The 21,192-nt window shown below is 38.4% G+C and overlaps 1 protein-coding gene across 2 annotated transcripts in view; it reads left to right on the top strand.

Annotated features, from left to right (window-relative positions):
- AIG1 (androgen induced 1) overlaps window positions 1-21,192 on the top strand; it is a 121,646-nt gene that overhangs the window by 45,419 nt on the left and 55,035 nt on the right. For both annotated transcript variants that reach the window (XM_027904417.1, XM_027904410.1), the window contains exon 3: window positions 284-385. In XM_027904417.1, the coding sequence (XP_027760218.1) occupies window positions 284-385 (102 nt within the window). The remainder of the gene's footprint in view (window positions 1-283; window positions 386-21,192) is intronic.

The following is a 21,192-nucleotide window of genomic DNA, read 5'->3' on the forward strand; positions in this document are numbered from 1 at the left end:
TATTCAGTTGTAATTTGGCCACAGGCATGTAAGTAAAAAAATGAGATTTTTTCCAGGCTGAAAGTCAAGGCAAGAAAAGAAAAAGAAGAAAAGTTAAAACCTCCGTGAATTAAAAGAGTAAAACAGATTCACACTGTTAATTAGAACAGTGTTTGGTCAGAGAACAATGATGTCCATGTCTATCCATAGATCATTTGCAAAATTCTCCATTTTGCTGTCTATAAATGTGTAGCTAATTGTTCAGAAGCATATATTTAAAAATGTCTTTTTTTTTATTTCTTAGTTTGTCGTGACGATGTTTTGGAGCATCTATATCTATGACAGGGAACTGGTTTACCCAAAGCTACTTGATAATTTTATACCGGCGTGGCTAAATCATGGAATGGTAAGTAATGCAAACACTTTCCTGAGTAAAGAAAAGTTAAGACACTGATTTCCCTGTGCATGACTCTGCATACACTTAGAGCTAATGTCCTCAGAAATGATTAAAGAACATGATTTGCAAGCAAGAGTAACCTCTTTCCTTCCTTGACTCCTTGAGTCATATTTGAATCTTTATTAGCTTGGAACAGTGGAGACTTGAATTTACGTGTCTTACATCCCAGGCTAATTCTGTGGGTCTGCTGTTTTCTGTGATAAGGTAGTTTTCCCAGAGAAATGCCACCCTGGTCATGAGGAAATTTAATCAAAAGAGACTCTTCCACTGAACAGAAGTTCTGTCTTTGACAAATCTTGCTCCAAAATGACGGAAACACTTAATTGAATGATTTCTTTTGGCATTCTACCAAAATATAATTTATGATGGAAAGGTTTTTATTAAAATGTTTGTTCAAAAAATCTGCTTTGGGACTTGTATGCTTTTAGAAAAATTGAAATAATTACTTATTTTTCAAGCACACCAAACTTATGTAGCAGAACTTGTATCTGAATACTTTAAATAACGTGAAATTCTATGCAACAGTGCAGAGTTTCAAAATTGCTGTTCTGGTAATTATAATGGTAGTTTATTCACAAGAAATCTGACCTTTTAATCCCTCTCTGGTATGTCAAGTCAGACATTCTTTCTCTCAACTATATGTTTAAATGCTAAGGGAAAGATAAGGCCACACTTTGCCATCAGGTACTTTCCACTGTTTATGCAGCATTTGGAGCTGAAAAGTGTCATGTTTGCTTCTCTAGTTGCATCTGTGCAAAATGTTTCTTTATTACTTTGTTCTCCATATCGAGGCATGGCAAACCATTTGGCACTGCTGTTCATCAGTAGATGACAGCAGAGCTCATTCTTCAGAATGTAAGCACTGTATCTCCACAGCAGATCAAGATTTGTCCACTCCTGCTGGGCATGATAAATTGGTCCTTTGCAGAGTGGGGCAGATGGCACTGCTGTTCTCTAAATTTTTTGTAAAAGGAGCAGTATAAGAGTTGCTACTGACAAGAGGAGGATCAGCTTTTGCGAGATACTGTACTGTTTTAGATGTTCTAAAAGGAACAGCATGATATTATGTGTGTGTAGAGCTGAGAAAAGAGTCTGATGACTCCTGCTGTGTTTGTTCAGGCTGTCCTCCCTTGAATTTTGAGGTTACAAGCTGAACACTTGCAAACACTGCCAAACCATGCATACCTTGATTTTTTTCCCCACAACAGATCAGTGGCAGCTCTGATGACATTTCTTCCAGGTGACATTCCACGTACTGGAAGTACCTAAGCTGTAACATTTTTCATGAATTGTGAATCAGTTTTATATTGTTTTATATTGTGAAGCAGTTGGCAACAAACACTCTGTGCCGTAACTGAAAGGCAACTCAAGCTCACGTTGCTTTGTAGAAATGTCTGCTTACTGAAATATATGAAGAAGGCTTTTTTATTTGTGATTTTTGGACATCATAGAGTTTGCTGAAATGTATTGGATGCAAGCATCTTGGAGTTTTTTTCGACTTGAAATATTGTAGAAAGCATTTTTGGAAGACTTTGACATAGAAAACAATTCCATTACAAATCTCCATTTATCCAAGTGTTCCTTTAGCTCAATCACAGGGAAAGCTTATGACTGTGGGGCTTATCACCACATTTTAGTCACATTCTTTCTGATGTTTTACCCATCATTTATCCTCATCAGCTTTCATGCTAATTAATTCTGATGCATTGCCCATAATAATATGAAAGAGTTATTAAATTACCTTGAGAATGCCAGCACTTCACTTATTAGTAGTTACAATTTTGACATTGGCAAATTTTAGAGAATAAAATTTTCACCCGTGGGAAATGGGTAGGACCTCTGGGAATACAGTTTAGAAAAGTCAGTATCCCTGGCTATTTTTTTATACTGAAATGAACACTTATCCTCATGTATTTCTTCATGTTTTAACATCAGCTGTGCACGTTCAGTGATAATTTCTCTGAACACAAGGGTGGCTGTGCTGGAGCCCAACCTTGTACAACAAAACTCACAGAAGAGACTCGTTACCCCCGGCAGAGTGAAATCTGTCAGTGAGAGGTGGGTTGTTTTGCCTGTAAAGCACTGCTGATACATCCCACTTCTGTGTGAGATTCTCCTGCAGTAGCTGGTGCACTCCCAGAAATCTGAGCGCAAATGTTACTTAACCTGGGAACACTCTTTCCAGGTTTTTTCGCAACAGTTTCCCCAAAAAATGTATTTAGCACAAAAAAAAAACCCACTAAAAGTGGAAAATGTAAAACTATATATTTTTCACAGTAAAAAGATTCCTACTTTAACTGGAAAGTCATATATTCAAAAGTTTCTGACAAAGGTATTATGACCAGCTGTGACAACTTGCTAAACTGTCAACATCAGCCTTCAAAATCCATATATAGAAAAGGAGTGAAAAGTCGTGAAATCTGGCTGTAATAATAGCAATCATATTTCCATTAGTATTAGAATATTTGAGAGTATTCATACTTCAGAAGCATTTTAAGGTGGCTACACAGAGGGCTTTATGCAGAAATTGTTTGAAGGGCTGGTCCATTCAGTGCATTAGCACAGACAGAAGTGGTTTGGGCAGCACTGTCTGCTGCTTTTTTAGGTTATAATAATTAGTTCTCATCCCTTTTTTCTTTTCCTCCTTTCCCATCCCTTCTCTACCGTTACAACACCATCTGTGCTAAAGAGAATTTTAAATTCTGTTTTCTTGATTACTTAGTACTGTCTTGTTAATACTCAGAGATATCACTCCTTCAGAGCAATACTTTTTCAACATAAAAAAATAAATCCTAATTATAGAAAAAAATCCCCTCTAGAAATTAAAAACACAAATGAAATGAGCCTTGGAACTATGTGGTCCCGTTACCAATTCAATCTTAATATTTTTTTATAAAGTTTCATAGAAACAGAGTTGTGCACGAAGATAAAAGCCACAAACTGTTTACCATAAAATTGCATATGGTGTCAAGAACTCTGTTTCCATTTTATATATCTGTCTATATATACACAGAATAATAGTTACAAATATAATTCCTGTGTATGGGAAAGTCTGTACAGTAAGCCGTGCCTTGTGCTACCAGGTAGTTCCTCGTACATGCAGATTCATACACTTGTGAAAGGTATCACCAACACAGTTAGTTAACTGTGCCATAAAAATGGTAGTTTCATCATCTCAGTCAGTTGCTTCATCCATAACCAACGGTATCATTATGACTTGAGAAATGACCAGGGAAATCAGTGGCAGAGTTGCTGTTGATTTCTTCAATACAGGGATTTCATCTCTGTTTACTACGTGAAGGAGCACGAGTAGCTGAAGTTAAGCTTCTATCAGTCGAAATAACTACCTGTCCAAAGAGAGCTGTTGGAGAATAGGGCTGTGTCTCAGCCATGGTTTGTTTCTGAAGTGTCAGGTGCACTTCCTCGATTTATTAGTTATGCAGATGAATTTGTCTTTGCAGGCTACAGTTTTAGTTGCCAAGTTACTGAACTCTTTCATCAAATATGTCATTTGTGTTCTTGAGACTGTCCTGCAGTTTGGATCCATATCAGCTCATAATTCAACAGGCTCATTTTCCATGGGAAATAGTCCTTCCCATTTTCTGGTGGCTGTCAATCTGATCTTTATCAGTATTAGGAATTTTTAATTAAAGGCTAATCTTTAGTGTTTAAAACTAATGTGTCATAGGCTTTTTATCAGCTCCTTCCTTGCACCTTTTTGTGTTGGGACTGGACAGGTTGATGCACGGATAACATTTGTTTCCATAAGTTATATTCTCTTCAGTATTAGTACAGGCTAAATAACTAGTGGTTGCCCCGATTCTAACCAATGCCCACATAAACAGATACGTAGACTGAATTAATTTAAGCTTGAGCATTGCTGATTTTGAGCCAGGTTACATGGCAGGACTCCCTGAGATATCTATCCAAGTTAGCATACCATTTCAGCGAGAGTCCTTCTTTGTTTTTCACAGACACTGTCTCACATTCATTTTTAAAATGTGAATCATCTTTTGTTTGTGGTGAGGAAAGCAAAATGCAAAGATAGAAATTACTTACTGAGGGGTTTAAGTGGCTCTGGAGGTCGCAAACAAAGTATTGTCTTCATATGAGAACTCTAGAGGAGAGGTCAGGAAGAGGGGAAGAGGAATATGCTCTGCATCTGTGGAGTTGGAAAAATGATTATTGCATGGGTTCTGTGCCATTGCAGTCTATATGAGCTCTTCCAGTTTTGTCCTCTTGTTATTTTTTAATGCTACTTTTGGGAAATGGGAAACAAAGGCATTTCTAGAAAGACTTACCCTCTGTCCTTGTATTAGGAGAATGCACAAAAGCTGGAACAAATAGAAAAAGACAAGTTATGGAGAGGAAGTAGCCTGTTCAAGTGATATATCTCTACTTATTTCACAAGTTGTCTCTCTTTTCTAATTGCTGAAAAGCTGAGCACACCAGAGTGGTACAGAGTCCTTCCAACCACCTCCGACTGTTTTTCCTAGCAGCCTTACCTTCAGTCTGATGGCCTTGGCTTGTGTGTATCTCTTTGTTTTACTGGTGGAAAGGGCATAACCCTGTTGGAGTGAATCCAGAGTAGGGCCATGAAGATGACTGGAGGGATGGATCACCTCTCCTATGAGGAAAGGATGAGAAAATTGGCACTGTTCAACCTGGAGAAGTGAAAGCTCCAGGGTGACTATATTGCAACCTTTCAGTACCTGAAGAGGTCCCCCAAGACAGATGGAGAGGTACTTTTCACAAGGAGATGTAGTGGTAGAACAAGGGGGAATGGCTTCAAACTGAGAGTAGGTTTAGATTAGATATTAGGAAGAAATCCTTTCCTATGAGGATGGTGAGGCACTGGAACAGGTTGCCCAGAGCAGTTGTCGATACCTCATCCCTTGAAGCACTTAAGGCCAGGTTGGACAGGGCTCTGAAAAATCTGGTCTAGTGGAGGGTGTTCCTGCCCATGGCAGGAGGATTGGAACTAGGTGATCTTTAAGTCCCTTCCAACCCAAATCATTCTATGATTTTATGAAAGCTTTTTTTCTAGTGTAAATCTTTTTTCCTTCATGATTCGACAAATAGAAAAATAGAAAAGTCACACAAAAATCAAAACTCATAGTAACCTGACATACAGAGATTGAAAGGTCCAGAACTGGTGAGTTTTTTGACAAACCCATCTCTTCATCATTCACAGGTCACATGCTACACAATGTGTGCTCTGATGTACAGACAAGAAGATGTCCTTTCTTTCATCAGTGTTTCCATCTAGTATGTTGACCTAAAAATCCTTTTCAGAAATGAGTAATTTGAAACAGTGCATTATAGTTCTTGGGGATGCCTCCTAATACAGCAACATGTCATGTATGGGCTCTCTTTATACAATGTACTGCACCTTCGTAATGCCTCATGCTTATGCCTAGAAGATATTTACATTTTTCTGATGTGCGTTTCTAAATGCAGTTTAAGGTTTTCAGGGATATTCCAAGTCAACTGCTCTTCTTAATTTATCTACAATATTTTCATATGTTAGGTGTGAATAAAGTTTTCAGTGCTCCAGGAAGGAGTTCCTGCTTTTTACGTAACTTGTAAGGTTTTCTGATAAAAATCAGGAAAAATTTTTAATTTAATATCCAACAGAATACCCACTCCGAGATGGCTATTATTTAAACATCTATCTGATGGAAAGAGTAGCAGTTGAAGCTGGTTGCCTGGGGACTCAGAATATTTGCAAAAGCCATGAAAATAATGTTGTTGGATTTGTACACTTCTTGCATGTTCATGCTGCAGTTACATGGCTCCATCTGCTATCTTTCCTCATTATCAGCCAGTTCCACCACTGGAGCGTAAATACAGTGGTATCAATTATCTCCCTGCTCTGGGGAGAAAAACAGCAGCAGTTTAAAAGATTTTTTTGATCTTCTGTTACTTATGTGAAGGGCTTGGAAATTAGTGGTGTGCGAAAAGCTGTGATAGCATAGCACCTGAAAATTGGGAGAGGCTTCTAGGGTGAAGAAGTCTGAATTATCTGAGTGGCATCCTCTGGGAACATTAGGAAAAACCCCTTTACCTAACACAATAACAGCACGGTAGTTTTTGTGAAGTAGGAGGCTGGCCTTAACCGTGTTGCATATCTGCCAGAGGACACTCATCAAGGTAAGGTGAAGACAGCTTTATAGCTGAACACAGATGCCAAATGTTTCTGATTGCTTGCTTTTTCCGGTAATCTGGAGAAAACATATGTAAATGACCCCAACCCTGAATAATGAGGAAGCTTTTCTAAAACTTTTTTGAGTGTTTAGTAACTGCCCTATTCTAGGCATGAGCATTGCAAATGAAAAGCCTGAGAGCTGAAATCCCAGATGAGATCTCTTTCAGAAGTTTAGCCACCTTCTCCTAACAATATCACATAACTTTATCGGTAAGCACATAGGATGAGAGCATCTAGTGTCAACATCAAGTTGTTGGAGTTACTACCAAAGGAGGAGAGCAGGGGAGAGAGTCTGTGAGAGAGCACAAAAAGGGAGTTTAGGGAAAGATAGTTGAATGAGAGGAAAAGACAGGCGGGAAGAAAGAGATGAATCAAAAAGTCAGCTGATGCTGTTCCAACTCCTACCTAAAAAAAAAAAAAAAGAAAAGAAAAAGCCCAAAACAGATGAGGCAAGTGAATAAAAAAAGGAGCCACAGAATAATGTAGACAAGCTGGAAGAGAGTCAAAATACTACAGAGGACTTGAGGGAGGAGGAGGAGTAAAGGAGAAGCAAGGAACAGTAAGAAAGATGAAATGAAGAGTGTGTTTTCTTCCACTGTTTCACTGGGAAGATTCCCTCATATGTATTAGTTAGAGGAATTGAGAGCAAGGAGATGGCTTACGGATGCTCTGTGAGAGGGGTAGAATTGCTTCTGTTGCTGTTGGATGTAGTTTATAGGTCGGATGAAGTAGTATTTGCACAGTGACATTCCAGGAGCTTCAAAACCTTGGAAAAAGTTTAGGATGAAAACTACCTGCAGCCATGCAAGAGGATGAGGCCTGTGTTTGTATAAAGCATCTCTGTGTGATACCAGTAAAACAACATTGATGTCTTTGCATTGCTGTCTATATTTTTATCTGACAATGCTGTATGTTATTTTGACTGTTTGACTCTCACAACTTCAGTCCTGCTGCTGATAAAAGCCCATGTTTTTTCATATCAGCTGTAAAGTGTGAGTTGCATTGCATATTAAAACAGATATGGGTTGCAGGTGTGTAGGAAGTGCCAGAGGTAAGGAGGTGTACTGTCTGTGTTTCATACTGCCCCACTTAAACAGCCAAAACTAGGTGTAACCCTGAAAGTAATAATTATGCTGATAGTAATAATACTGGTAATAAAAGCTTAAAGCTACATTTTCAGATGAATTCACTTATACAAATGTTTGTTCAAGCAATTACTATGGGCACAAAGCAAATAACCGAAGAAGAGCCTCAAAAGGACACATGAAGGGATCCTTAGACTTTCTGCCTTACTCTGGGTGTGGAGTACATACTGAGCATATTTCTTAAACCAGCTATGGTGTGGGATGGAAATGCATTTGTTTCATTCCTGTAATTTTGACAATATTAGGAATGCTGGTTTTGTTTTAACATTTGTGCAGCTTATACTGCTTGCCGTAGTCACTGCAGGAGCTGTGCACAACTCTTTTGTAGTGCTTAAGCTGTAAGCATTTCTGTGGTGCAGCTGTTTGATTTATCAGATATATGGTTTAGAAGTTATAGATGTAAATAAATGTTCAACTTTTAAATACGTGCAAAATGTATTAATAAGTGGCATGCATTTTTGATAAAAATCTGTGTGCTCTTCTATCTCAGTTAAAATCAGACATTGTATTGTCTTTTGACGCAGTAAATTTCTGTTTTCTTCTCTGAGTTTTTTTTCCCAGAGAACATGAGCTGATAGTGGAGTCTAACATTAAAGGTTATATTATTATGATTAATAATGAGTATATTCAAACAGTATCTTTTATAAAGAAAACAAAACATTTCACTGGAAAAAAATAATAGAGGAGGATTGCTTATCTTGAAGAAAGTTTATTAAGTCAGGTGCCAACTACAAGTTGTGTACTCTAAACACATATGTACATATGTAAGTCATCTTGCAGGCGATCACCACAGAGATCTTTGTCTCTTTAGCAGGTCATGCAAACACAGGGGACAACACAAATATCTCTTTGAAGCTATTGTAGTTCAATAAGCATTTATTGTCTAATTTTATGTATTTAAGGGACTGTGCTTTGTTTTATGATTACAGTAAAATGCAGTGTTACATATCCTTGGACACACTGGTTACCACTAATACTCAGATAAGAATTTGACTTTACATGCAATAGAAGTGGGACTGTACTATATTGTACCCACTTTACTAAACTGTGCTGTTAGTGTTCACACATGTGGCAAATATGACTTAATCAGACCACAAATATTTTGCAGCATTCCATGGTATCTCATTTATTTGTTTAATGTGCCACTATAGCAACTGGATTCCATTCTTTTAGGTTCTTTTTTTCACAGACCTATGATCTACTTGGTTGAAGCTTGGCAGACAGTTTTCCTTCAATTGAAGGCATATGTACTAACTCAGTGACCAGATTTTTACCTATTTATCATTGTTGGAAAGTGGGTTATTTCACATGGACCCAATACCAGAAGAATCAGCAGACCTGGTGAAGGGAGTCTGAGACCAAAAGCTTATACGCTTTTTCCAGCCCTTGAAGTTGGTAAAATAAAAATTACTGCTTTTGCCTGTATCCTTAGATCATTATTGCTTCAGGAAAACTAATACAAGGAAATATTTTGACATTATTTGTGTAAAAATTACCACTTTTAGAACTAACTTTTTTCTTTGTTAATTGCTGTCTTTTATGTGTCTGTGTATTTGGAAACAGACATTTCTGCAGAAGTAATTTCATATTCAGATGATTAATATCTTGAAGTAGTGCCACAGCAGTAATGTTTTATACATGCTGATAGGCAAAAATCAAGGATTTGGGGACAACATTGGGACTTACATTTGCTCATGATGGGCTGTAAGCTTTGGCATAACCTGCCATCTGCCCTGCTATTCAGTTCAATCCCCGTATTTTTTAGTTTCCCACATAGATACAAATAAGTAAAATCAGTGTGCATTTTTAGTAACTCCTTGAGTGCAAGCAGCTCAAATTCAGGAGGTAGCATGAAAGGTGTTTTGGACAGGTGTATAAGCCATTGCCATTAATCATTCAGTTCTACACTGTCCCTTTTACCTCTGGATATTTAAAAGCACCCAAGTTCCAGCCCAGTGCCCTACTCAGGAAAACCACAATCTTTGGAGGTGTCTGTTTCTGTCAGAGCCCATGAGTCTGACTAAGGTGACTCTTTCCCTCCCTCTGACAGCAGAGTTATCTGAGCAAGAAAAAGCCCTGAGCATGGAGAAATGGCACGGGGCGTGGAGTGTCTCAAAATGGCAAAAGGTAGACCAATAGCCAATACATGATTTGCATTACATCTCCATTGCAATATTAACTGATATAGGTCAGCTCTTCACAGCTTACTTTCTCTTCAAAACAAGTAGCGCTGCGTATTTGAAGTGCTGCTTAAACCCTGTTTTTAAATTTCCATTTTATTCCTAGTTCTGACACTGTTTTGCCCGATAATCTGAGAGAAATTATTTAGTATTTAATCAAAAGCATTTTTAACAAGTCTTTATTAGCTGATGCCTGTGTTTTGTGCTGCTTTTTAATGATAGTTAGAAACACGGCACTGTCTGTTGCAGGATTTTATAGCACTGTGCCTCTGCTTCTGGTTATAAAGTGTCCCAGGCAGGGCAGCTCCTGTGCCAGCCCAGACTGTGTGCACCTGCACTCTGCTCTTCGCTGTGCTGGGGACCTGCTGGTTCCTCCAAGGGATTTCCCATTCACGTGCCCCAGCATTGCATTCTTTCAATTGCAATGAAGAGGTGAACTGCCTGCTGCAGATTACTTGGAAGTTCATAGGTGCAAATACAACTAAGAGTTAAGGTTGATATTGTCCATTCTGCTGCAAAACAGACCTCTGCTTCAAATACTTACATTACCTCCTATTATATACAAATGTAGTGCTCCTGGTATCTCATAAGATATTCTAGGCTATGATGCATGCTGCAGAAAGTTCAAATATACCTAGAAAGGAAATTCTTCTTTATAAAAATCACTGTAATAGTCAAATCACATCCTTAAGTTTTTTTCCAACAGGAAGCAATTTTATTTGCTTCCTGGGGCTTTTAGCTTTTTATTCTGTTACTTTGAGCTTTACCAGCTTTGTATAAACCCACTCTGCAGAGTTCCAACTTGCTGAGTCATTGCAATGCACATTTTTGTGGCTTCTTTTGCAAATGCAATATGTATCATAGAATTTTTTTATGAACTATCTAGGGGAAATATGGTCTACTGAACTTCATATTTTAAGGCACTTTCAAAAATGAAGACATGGGAAATGATATAATTTTCTGTAAAGGAAATATCCATTAAAAATGTCTTTTTACTAATACATAGATTTACTGATGTTTCCGTTAACAAATAAAATTGTGTAGACTGCAAGTTATTTAAAAATTCGTACAGCTGCAAATCATTTTAGAAGGTGAATTTCTTAGATCAGAGACTAAGGTGGGTAAGATTTTGATTTTTGCTCCTGAAGCAGAGGAATGAAAGATGGAAAAGAGAGGGAGTTGGAAGGAGAAAGAAAGGCATGTGTCAGAAGCTAAGAGAAAAAGTGATAGCCTTAGAGGTTGTTAAAGAAGAGAAGACAGTAGAGGAAACCAAATGCTGAAATAAAGAGGTGCTAATAGTAGTCAGCTGGAGAGAGCCATAGAACATGGAGGTGATAATTGTGTGTACTGTACTTCACTGAGAAAAAGCTTGAGAGAGAAGTTAGAAGTACCCAGTGTGTATTGAAAGTGTCACCTGTCTTTTATTTTAGACCAATATGCAGAAATTTGGCTTCATTTGGTTTCTTGTAAACACTGGTTTTACACAGCAGTTTTCTTTTTCCACCATTTTTGTGAATGCAGAAATCAGAAGAGTGCCCTCTGTACACATGCTGTCTCTAATATCCCCAGCGTTTGTGGATCCTTAGATCTCACAGTTGTTTGCACTGTGCTACCGAACCTCCTGTAGTTATATTCTCCATTATATCAGTTTGGTAGGGTTACTGTATATAGTAAATCATAGTAATATATATATATATATATATATATATATATATATATATATATATATATACATACAGTATAGTATGTAGAGTTCTTATATATATATACACCATGAATAGAGAGATATACATAATATAAAATACATATTGCTTTAAAATGGTACCTAGTACCATTTTAAAGAACATCTGTAATTTTATCTAAGCTAAGCTCCATTGATACAGATACGAAATGTTTAGTCCTTCAATTTCTTTCACCCTAAATAAATAGGACAGGTAAAGACTGGCAAAAAAAGAGATATTTTCCCTGTGTTACAGAGTAGAAACTAAAACATGGAATTCGTGGTTTTCCTGGGGCTGTAGGCAGTTTAATTAGTAAAACTGATAGTAAGATTGATCTGTAAAGAGAGTCTGTGTTTCCTTCATTAACCAGTTCTTTTATTAAGAAACGATCCTCTCTGTCCAAACCAGGCAAAGAAGACAAATTCATAGTGAATGAATGAGCACTCACTTGGGTTTCAAACTCATGCTCTATCAGAAGGAAGAAGTGACTCAAGTTTTGAATAGAGAGATATTGCTCTAAGTCCAGTTTCACTTAGTTACAATTGGCATTTGTAACTATATTTTTGTTTTGTTTATATCATTGGAAGTACAGGTTCATCTCACCAACTGCTTTTGTGTTTATGTTTTCTTTTAGTGTAGCAACTACTGTCAGCTTATTCCAAATAATTTGATTTTGGGCGTACCTTTTCTCTGTAAGGAGCAAAATCCCTTAGGTTTCCATTCCTTCTCAGATGACAGTTGATTTGAGAAGAGAGACTCTGGCATGTAAATAGAAGGATGATTTAAGAAAGACAAAGTTGGAAATCGAAAAGATGTCAAGGAGAAAAGGTCCCTGTCATCTGCCCTGTCATTTTGGAACTGTTTTTTCTTATGTTGTCCAGCAATGCTGTTGGACCAAAGTGGGGTGGGGGTGTTGCTACTAGTGAAAATCAAGGAAAGCTGAGAGTTCAAAAATTTTTTAAAGATCTTTTAAGAGTCTTTTTTATGGAGTCAAAGATATTTCAAAAGCTTTGTCAAAAGCTGTGATTGTGTTTATATGACAAGAGGAAATAAAAATACTCTTTAAGACAGAATATAGCTTGTGCAAAAGCATGTCACTGACAGTAAAGTGTAAGTAGTGGCCACAAAGGGTTGTATTATGATTATTTTGACGGAGGTAATAAGATGTACATTTACTAGACAAAGTTACGCCAGAATGAGCAGCGGCACAGTGTAGAGGCCTGGATTCACTTTGGGAAGTACCTTTCTTCAGGCAAGAATTCAGTGTTTACCAGTCCTGTCTCAAATCCGAACTCTCGGCTTAGCTGGCAATAATACAAATATTCACAGCTGTATAAAAAATGTTATTTAGTTCACAACAGTAGCCATGGTTACCTGCATATTTTCATTGCTTTATTCATGTGTAATTTTTTTTTTTTTCTGGAAATACCATTACCATGTAATACAATACTGTACAGCCTCTTGGTAAGTTTTACAGTGTGAGGAAGAACATTTTGTGGTGAACCTGAAAGCATATTATATCAAGTTGGCTTGTACATAGAAGATCCCACCTATACATTGCTAGGCAGAGAAGGGCAAGTCTGAACACTCTGTGACTGCAATTTCAAAATATAAACAGGAATATGTAAAATTCCTTGGCATTAAAAAGTCTCTGACAACACTTTAACTGCACAACATTTAAAAAGAACTAGCCCCTGCTTGGTCCCCTCACAGGTGACACAGACCAGGTAATTCCTGTCTGTACCTGTTAGAATAGCAGATTATCCTCATGTACTCTTGCAAGAAATGTGAGCCCCAAGAACCCCACAGTATCAGAAGGGTAGAAAAGTGCTATGATTTTACTCTTCTCTCTCTTTACTTTTGCCAGTGCATTCAATGTAAATGCAATGTACTTGAGAATCTAGTGTTTTCATTACATTTGTGGAAACCAGTCTCATTTGCATTACTGCAGCAGAATTCCCAACCATATTCTAATCTTTGCTAAGAAAAGAAAATAGTACTTAATCTTTCAGATATCTTAGATCACTTTGCAAACAAATGAATTAAACTTTACAAGAGTATTAAAGACAGTTTACTTAGGCTTATATATTATTTTTCTAATTGAAAGGTATGACATTAATTCTGGAGGATTAAAATTGCCTATTGGTTTAAATTAACAACAGCAGCAAAAGGAGTAAAGGATATTGGCTTCTTTAATCTGGCAAATTTATCTAAACTCTTTCAGTATAAGGTTCCTTACCACTCTTGCTACTGTTGCAGAGAAAACTTATGGGACTAAATGTCAAAATTGTATTTAAGGGTCATTTTCCTTGGCATTTTCATGGAAACCATGAAACCTTGGAGATTGAGCTGAATTTCCAAAAGGAAATTTAAAATTTGTTCATGTAACCTTATGAGACCTTGTTGAAAGCCTGATCGAGTTTTAATATACTATCCAGACTTTTTTTTTTTTTTTTTTTTTTTTTTAATGCGTCTCCCACAGCAAGAAGGAAGATGGCATTAGGATGAAAATTTCTATAGAGCAGCCGGCTGTTACCACAGTCTGGCTTCTGTTACTGCCGTAGCGCTGCCAGCTTGCAGCTATTTTTAGGCATTAGCCTATATCTATCCACACACACAAATCTACTACTCTCTTCCACAGTAGTTCTGCTCCTGAAGAAGTTGGTCTGAGGTTTCAGGCTTTATTTTTCCTCTCAGAGGCCAGTTTCTTCAGCTGTCCTTATTATTAACTAATAGGAATTTAGCAGGCAGTTGCTCCCTGCCAGAGCTCTTGCATCGGCTTTCCTGCATCGGCTTTCCTGCATCGGCTTGCAACTGGAAGGCTTGGTTGTGGTGCTTTCAAATTCTTCAAAACTGGTTCGTTACAGTACTGGGCCCTCTCCATCATCTTATGATTTCAATCTCTTTTCCTCCTTAAGGGAGAATCATGGACAAGACTCTTCAAAAATGGTATTTGGTTCCATTATCTCAAAGATACACCTTGTCTCAATTAAAAAAAAAAAAAAAAGTAAAAAAAAAAGAGGTGCCTGTTTGTGAGAGATAACACTAAAATTTGGTTTTCTTCTGGCTGCAACTGAGTGTTTTGGTGCTGTGGATGATTTATAGCATAAATAAAACCTGTTCTCTTTCATTTTCCTGATGATGAATGCTGGCAATAAACACTTTCCCCAAGAGGCAGTCAGTCCTTGCTAGGAGCAGAGACATTGTGTAAGTTTGCTGCGCCACAGCATGGCTGCAGCCACGTGTGGTCTTCAGCATTCTTAACACTTCATGCCTACATACACCCATCCATAAATTAGATACAAGCTAGCCAAGCACAACCTTTCTGCATCCTGCTCTACACCACCTTTATTCATGACATAAATCCCAAAATGATACATACTCCCTGGCAGAGTCTGAGTGAGAGCATGCAGAAGCAGCAAGCCTCAGGTGGCAGTCTTGGAGTATATTATGTTTTCTACCACCTCATGCAACACAATGATGTAGCACTGAGGACAGCAAAAACCTCTGAGAGCTGGTAAATTTGCAGTGATGGGCTCAAAACTAAGTTAAACTGAGAAAGTAAAATAAGAAAAAAAGTATTTGACATAAACCATCATCTCCTTTATTCTCACATTCTCAGTTCTAAAGATTATTTCTCTGCCACATGACTTAGGCACATAGCTGATCTGATGTGAGAGGGTTTTTCCTGCTTGAATAGAGTGGAAAGCATTCTATAACTATTAAATTGGTTCTTTTCCCTGTTAGTGGTAATTTTTAAAATAAATATAATATCTTGGTTCTTTTAGTTTCTTGCGGTAGTTGACTTTCAAAGACCTTACCCTTCTCGCTTTCACCTAGAGTAACTTGAATAAAAGATATTTCTGCAGAAGTGCTTTTGCACCAAATTAGTATTTGATAAATTCATAACTGACCACCTACTTGAAAGGTAGAAAATTTTACTGTCCAATGCTTGGGTAATTTTTCCTCCATGTTAACAACTTAAAACCATTTTCACAGCTCTACTCAGCACTCCCCTGCTATATTTTTCTCTTGTTTTATGCAACTGCAAAAAACGCATATACATATATGTATCTTTTTCCCTCCTGCAGTGTTTTGTCCCTCAAAGATTTGGAGCAATGCATTCAGTTTCTGCTAATATAATTCTTTCCATGGCAGCAGATTATGACTTTACAAAAACAGAGGTTGCTGTAAGCTGTTGGTATCCGAGGGAAAAGCAAGCCTCTCACAGCACCAAGTTTGAGTTTTAGCTTTGACTTCCGCCACTCATATGTGTTTAAACTCTCCTAAACACAGGAGATGTCATACTTAAATTATTTTCAGCTTCTGACCTTTTCAGTTCTGAACTTCCAACCACTAAAACATGAGGTTTCCCTAGTATTTATTTCAAAGGACAGGTTAAGGTGAAATGTCAATGGGAAGAGGAAGGGAAATATAGTTCCCCATGGGTCCCTTCCAGCTCAGAATACGCTATGGTTCCATGATTCCACGTAGTATTATCTGGGTATCCAGTGTCCAGTTAATATAAATAAATCAGTTTTACTAGAATTTGTTGGAGTGTTTTTGCTGCTAAAACTCATACCACATGGGATACAGTTAACAGTATCCAGATGTGAAACAGAAAGGACCATCAGCAGCACAGAAAACCTGTTTTTCTCAGCAAGGAGGTCTTCTACAGCTGAAATTCACAGAGATGCAAAGGGAAGGTAGCTGTTCTGACAGCATGAGAGAGTCAACAGTCTTCTTCCACTTTCTACATTCATGACAGGGCATTTACCAAACCTGCCATGCTAATAGAGGTGCGAAGAAGGAGCTAGTGAGCTACCCAGGGAGAACCAAGCTGAGCTGTCTAGCACACATCTCTGGTCAGGGATTGATGTTTTGTTGTCAGTGCGTGGGGAAATGCCACCTGGCGTGGCATTTAGATGAGCTGTGTTTTGAGTGAGATCACATGGGACTGAAACAAACTCAGAATCTACTTTCTTTTGGAAGTCTATCCACAGGGAAGCCTTGGGTGGCATTTGGCACTGTCTCACTTTTCACAGCTTTGTCAATCTCTGGCCACATAGAGGCTGTGTAAGGAAACTGGATGCTGGGACAAAGAGTGGGTTGGAATATGTCTGCTCACAAGGTACTCCGTGATTAAGTGCATTTCTTTCATCATAACCTTTTCGACCTTGTTGATTGAGAAACTGGGTAATGATGATACACAGATAGTTTTTCAGAAAATTTGATGGACCTGTTGACTGAACATCTGCGTATCTAAATGAGAGGTCCTGCTTTTAAAAAACTGGTGTTTAGTTAAGCTGGTCCCTACACAAGTTCAGGGGAAATGAATGGGTATAAAAATATGTCCACCACCGAATAGCCTAAGGTGCAGTACAGAAAGTTGTACTTAGAACATATTATTCTAGACATGTTGTCAGGGAGTATTCTTGTTGCACGATGTTCTGAAAACATCTCTGCCTCAAGGGAATGCCCGTCTGCCCTTCTTATAATCCATGGGAAAAAATACCCTTGTGGTAAAGGCAAATGGAGTGTTTCCAATGTCTAATATCCATCCTGTTTTTGTTCCTAGTACAGCAGCTGAAGTGATGTGTTTGTGAGAATCATACTGGTGCACAATAGAGAGAGAGAAGAAAAAGAGTTTTCAACTTTCAAGGTTCTGTGATTACAGAAAAACTTAACTTTAGGGTCATTGTTATAATTCTAAAGTTTTTTGTTTTGCAGTTAATAAGTCTTTTTGAAATGTTTACCATATTTTATAGTTCATATCCAGGAGCTGCAATACTGTTTAAATCCCACCCCCAGTGCCTCTTTCCAATTACTCTGCCCCTTCAGCTGGACATTATTCTATCCACCCATAAAATTCGTGATTTAGGATGCTTTCAAGAGCTATCCTGTGATATTATCATATGTGCTAGTACTGCTCATGCACCAGTCCTTCTTATTGAGTACTTATTTACATAATCTCAGCGAAATATATAGATAAACCCTGTGCATCCTACAGTGGTGCCATTATTTTTGGGCTCTTCACCGAGTGTCAGTGGTCAAGAAGGGTAAGCTTACAAGCATTAAGATATGAATGGGACTAAAACGAGCAGAGGCCCAGATATGTGCAAGTTTGGGAATTTTGCCATGATAAGTTTATCCTTAGGGTCTCAGTTTTAAGCTTTTCTTCACATCAGGAAAGACTGGAAACACTTTTTTCTTTAATAAATAAAAAACTACTCATGTAAATTGAGTATCTGCTACCTTAAAAAGGGGGGTGGAGGGGGTGCTGTGCCACCCATTCCCAGAGGAGACTGTATCTCAGTAAGTACCTCTTGCAACAAAGGAGTTTCAGCTTGAAAGATTAGCTTGCATTTATTGTTTTTACCTTTTTCTTTCTTACTTCTATTGAGTTCTCTGTGTAACAAAAACCTCTGCTGCTTTTTACAAATCTTCAGGTGTTTTCAAAAATGTTCTTTTGTATTTATATTTCTGGAGAAATGGTTAATCCTTTCTCCCATATTAATTCCTTCTCAGCACCTACCATTTTGAGTCAGATTGTCCCAAGTCAAATTAACATCTCAATTTCGCTTTTGGTTTGCACTTTTACTTCAGTACTTCTTCACAGCATTAATTCAGTCCTGTGGCATAATTCCTTTTGGAAGACATTCTTCCCTCAGGACCATGTTCTCTCTTCTTTGCTCAAACTGTGTTTTTCTTGTCAGTGTAGAGCTCTCTGCTGAGACTAAGGATTTTCAGTGTGTTGCTCACTCTACTTTCTGTAAAGACAGACTGTGTAGTGGCAATGATATCAGCACCATGCACTTTATTTGTCCATCTTTGCTTGTCCAACGCATGTTCTTAGCACCTTGTTCACTATTCTGCTCTTTAGATACTGAGCACAGAAAATGATGTGACTGCATCGCTCCCTTTGCAGTTGGAATTGCTTTGGTTTGGTTCATGCTGAGAAAGAGACAGGTCAACCAAGCAGGCACTGAGAGTTTGATGGAAGGAAATGCAGGTTGTCCTTTAAGAGCATTGAAGCTCCAGCTGTGACCCGGGACCACATCTTGAGCCCTCATTCTTGGCCCAGAAGAAGAGAATCCATGATACAATTTGCCTTGGAGTACCACATGAGGACCTAACGCCCACCTCCCCCGCACCAGGGGTATTCTCTGTCCCAGTGTGGCCTGGCCTGTTCCTGTGTGGTACAGCTCTTGGTCTTGAAGGCACTGCAGCCAGGATGGCCTTGCCCCTTGGCCAGACTTTTTTGATAGGCCGAGGTGGCTGTATTGCCACTTGCTCCAGCATGAACACCATGGGTGCTATCTTGGAAATCGCTGCTCTGCGTTCCAGGACATGGCACAGACATGCCTCTTGTCTCTTTATCTCCGAAAATGCACTAGGTTGGCTGGCTTGCTGAGTAGGGGTAGGTGTGTCTGTATGGTATTTTGCAGACAGATGCCACTTGATTCTATGTTGTGAGCTGGCTGATGCCCAGTCAGGACCAAGTTTTTAGGTTGATTGTGTGCTGTTCTAATCACAGCTCCACAGCTCCTGGTTTATTGTTGGCAAGGATTCATCCAGACCCAGAGAGTGATTCCTCTCCTACTGACAAAATACCACACAGACAAATCCAGATATCCGTGACACTTAAGGGCTGAAAAGAATATTAGATCATTTTGTCTGACCTCCTGTTTAACAGAGGCTATTTCTCTTGCACCTGTAGTGAGCCCAGTAATTTTTGTTTCACTGTTGTTGAAGTTTGTCTTCCAGAAAGGCATTTGGTCGTGATCTGAAAAGATAACAATCTTCCATTCTGCGTAGCAGCTTGCTTCTGTCATTATTCACTGTCACTTCTAAATCTTTTCCAAATTTCTAGCTTCAGCTTGTTATGCTTTCCACTGCTGCATTGAAGAGCCTTTTATTCCTTGTTTTGTATCATGGTATTACCCCTGTTCCTGTACCCCGTTTTAATGGGGGGACACCTGAGCTGTCAACATGTTGTGATCTACACGAATTCATGGGTCTGTTGTCCCTTATGACAGGGGACATTTTGATCATCCCTAGCAAATCAGCACGCACACAAGGTGAGATGGTCACCACTTACCTTTCATGGAGCACAGTGCTGTTTATTTTGGGAGTAATGCTTGACAGAGAAGACACGATAAATTGTTTACATGTGGTTGACCTGGGTACTGCTGTAATGCTTCAAATGCTTCTGGTGCTATTATAGACAGACCTGAGCTTGTCACTTGTTAATGCTACTTTATATCTGCTTGCAGTTCCTTGGCCATGAACTCATTTTAAAGCTGTCCCAGTCCATTATTCTTGTTGTATTCAATAAAGGTGTCCCCCATGAAGGGCAGCAAATTCTGCAGCAGTTTAGCTGACTGTAAGTTTGCATTACTTATTCCTCTTTTTTTCTTGTGCAGCCTCAAATAAGCCGGTCTTTGTTTCTCTCTTACTTGGATAGAATGATAGAGCATACAAAAAACACATTGTATCTACTCATAAATGCCACGCAGGTAAGGCTTACTAAGGTCTCACATCTGACAAACCTGAACACACCACTGCTGTAGACATGCAGTAGTCTGCTGAGCCATTATTCTCCAGTTTTTCATACATCCAAAGATTGTATTTACTCTTTATTTCATTAATGGAGGCAAAAAAATTGGAATGTTTCATTCTGGGGTTTTTTGTTGTTGTAGGGTGGGTTTTTCTCCTTTATTTTGTACATTTTAAATCTGTAGCTCACAAAATTATTTATTCCGAGTTAGTGCAAACCTGAACTGCATCTTCTTAGGCGTACTTCACGGCTGCACTTGAGTTTCTCCAAACTGGTTGGTCTGAGGAAAATCTGTGTTACAAAAGGTGTGGTCTTAGCCAGAAACTAAGTCCACAGCCCAGAACTGGTGCATCAGGTGCTTGAAAACTAAATTCTCCCAAGGCTGCCTTGTTCTGGAGAGCTGCCAGGAGAAGGCAGAATGCCCCCAGTGCAGCTGTACTGAAGTAGTCTGGTGGATCTTTTAGATTGTTTACAACCATGGAAAGATTTTGTCAAATAAAAAAATTACAAAATTGCAATTATGCCCAAACAGTGTTTCCTGTCAAAAATATATTTTGAAATACATTTTCTGACCCCAACATGCAATTTTTTGACTATTTTAACTGTGATGTTTTTTAAGCCTCAGCTTTGAGGTTATGTGAAATACGTTGAGATTTGACTTTGGTATCATACTGTAGAATTTATTGGCAGAATTTTATTGCTGTTTTAATTTATATAAACAGCTTTTTACAGTTTCAGAGTAGTTCATGAAGGTAACGGGGAAGTATAGAAGGGGTAATGTTAAATAAGCCAGTCACAGTAAATTGCTTACCAGGTGTGATGTGAAATTCTGCATGGAGTTTGTTTGTTAAATCCCAAATTGGAGAAAAGAAGCTTGGAGAGTCACTTCAGAAATGATGGAATCTAAATATTGACTGAATTTAAGCTGCACTGGGAAGTTAA

Source organism: Empidonax traillii, unplaced genomic scaffold, assembly GCF_003031625.1.
Source record: "Empidonax traillii isolate 1590-97213 ecotype Southwest subspecies unplaced genomic scaffold, ASM303162v1 scaffold24:size2376012, whole genome shotgun sequence".
NCBI lineage: Eukaryota > Metazoa > Chordata > Aves > Passeriformes > Tyrannidae > Empidonax > Empidonax traillii.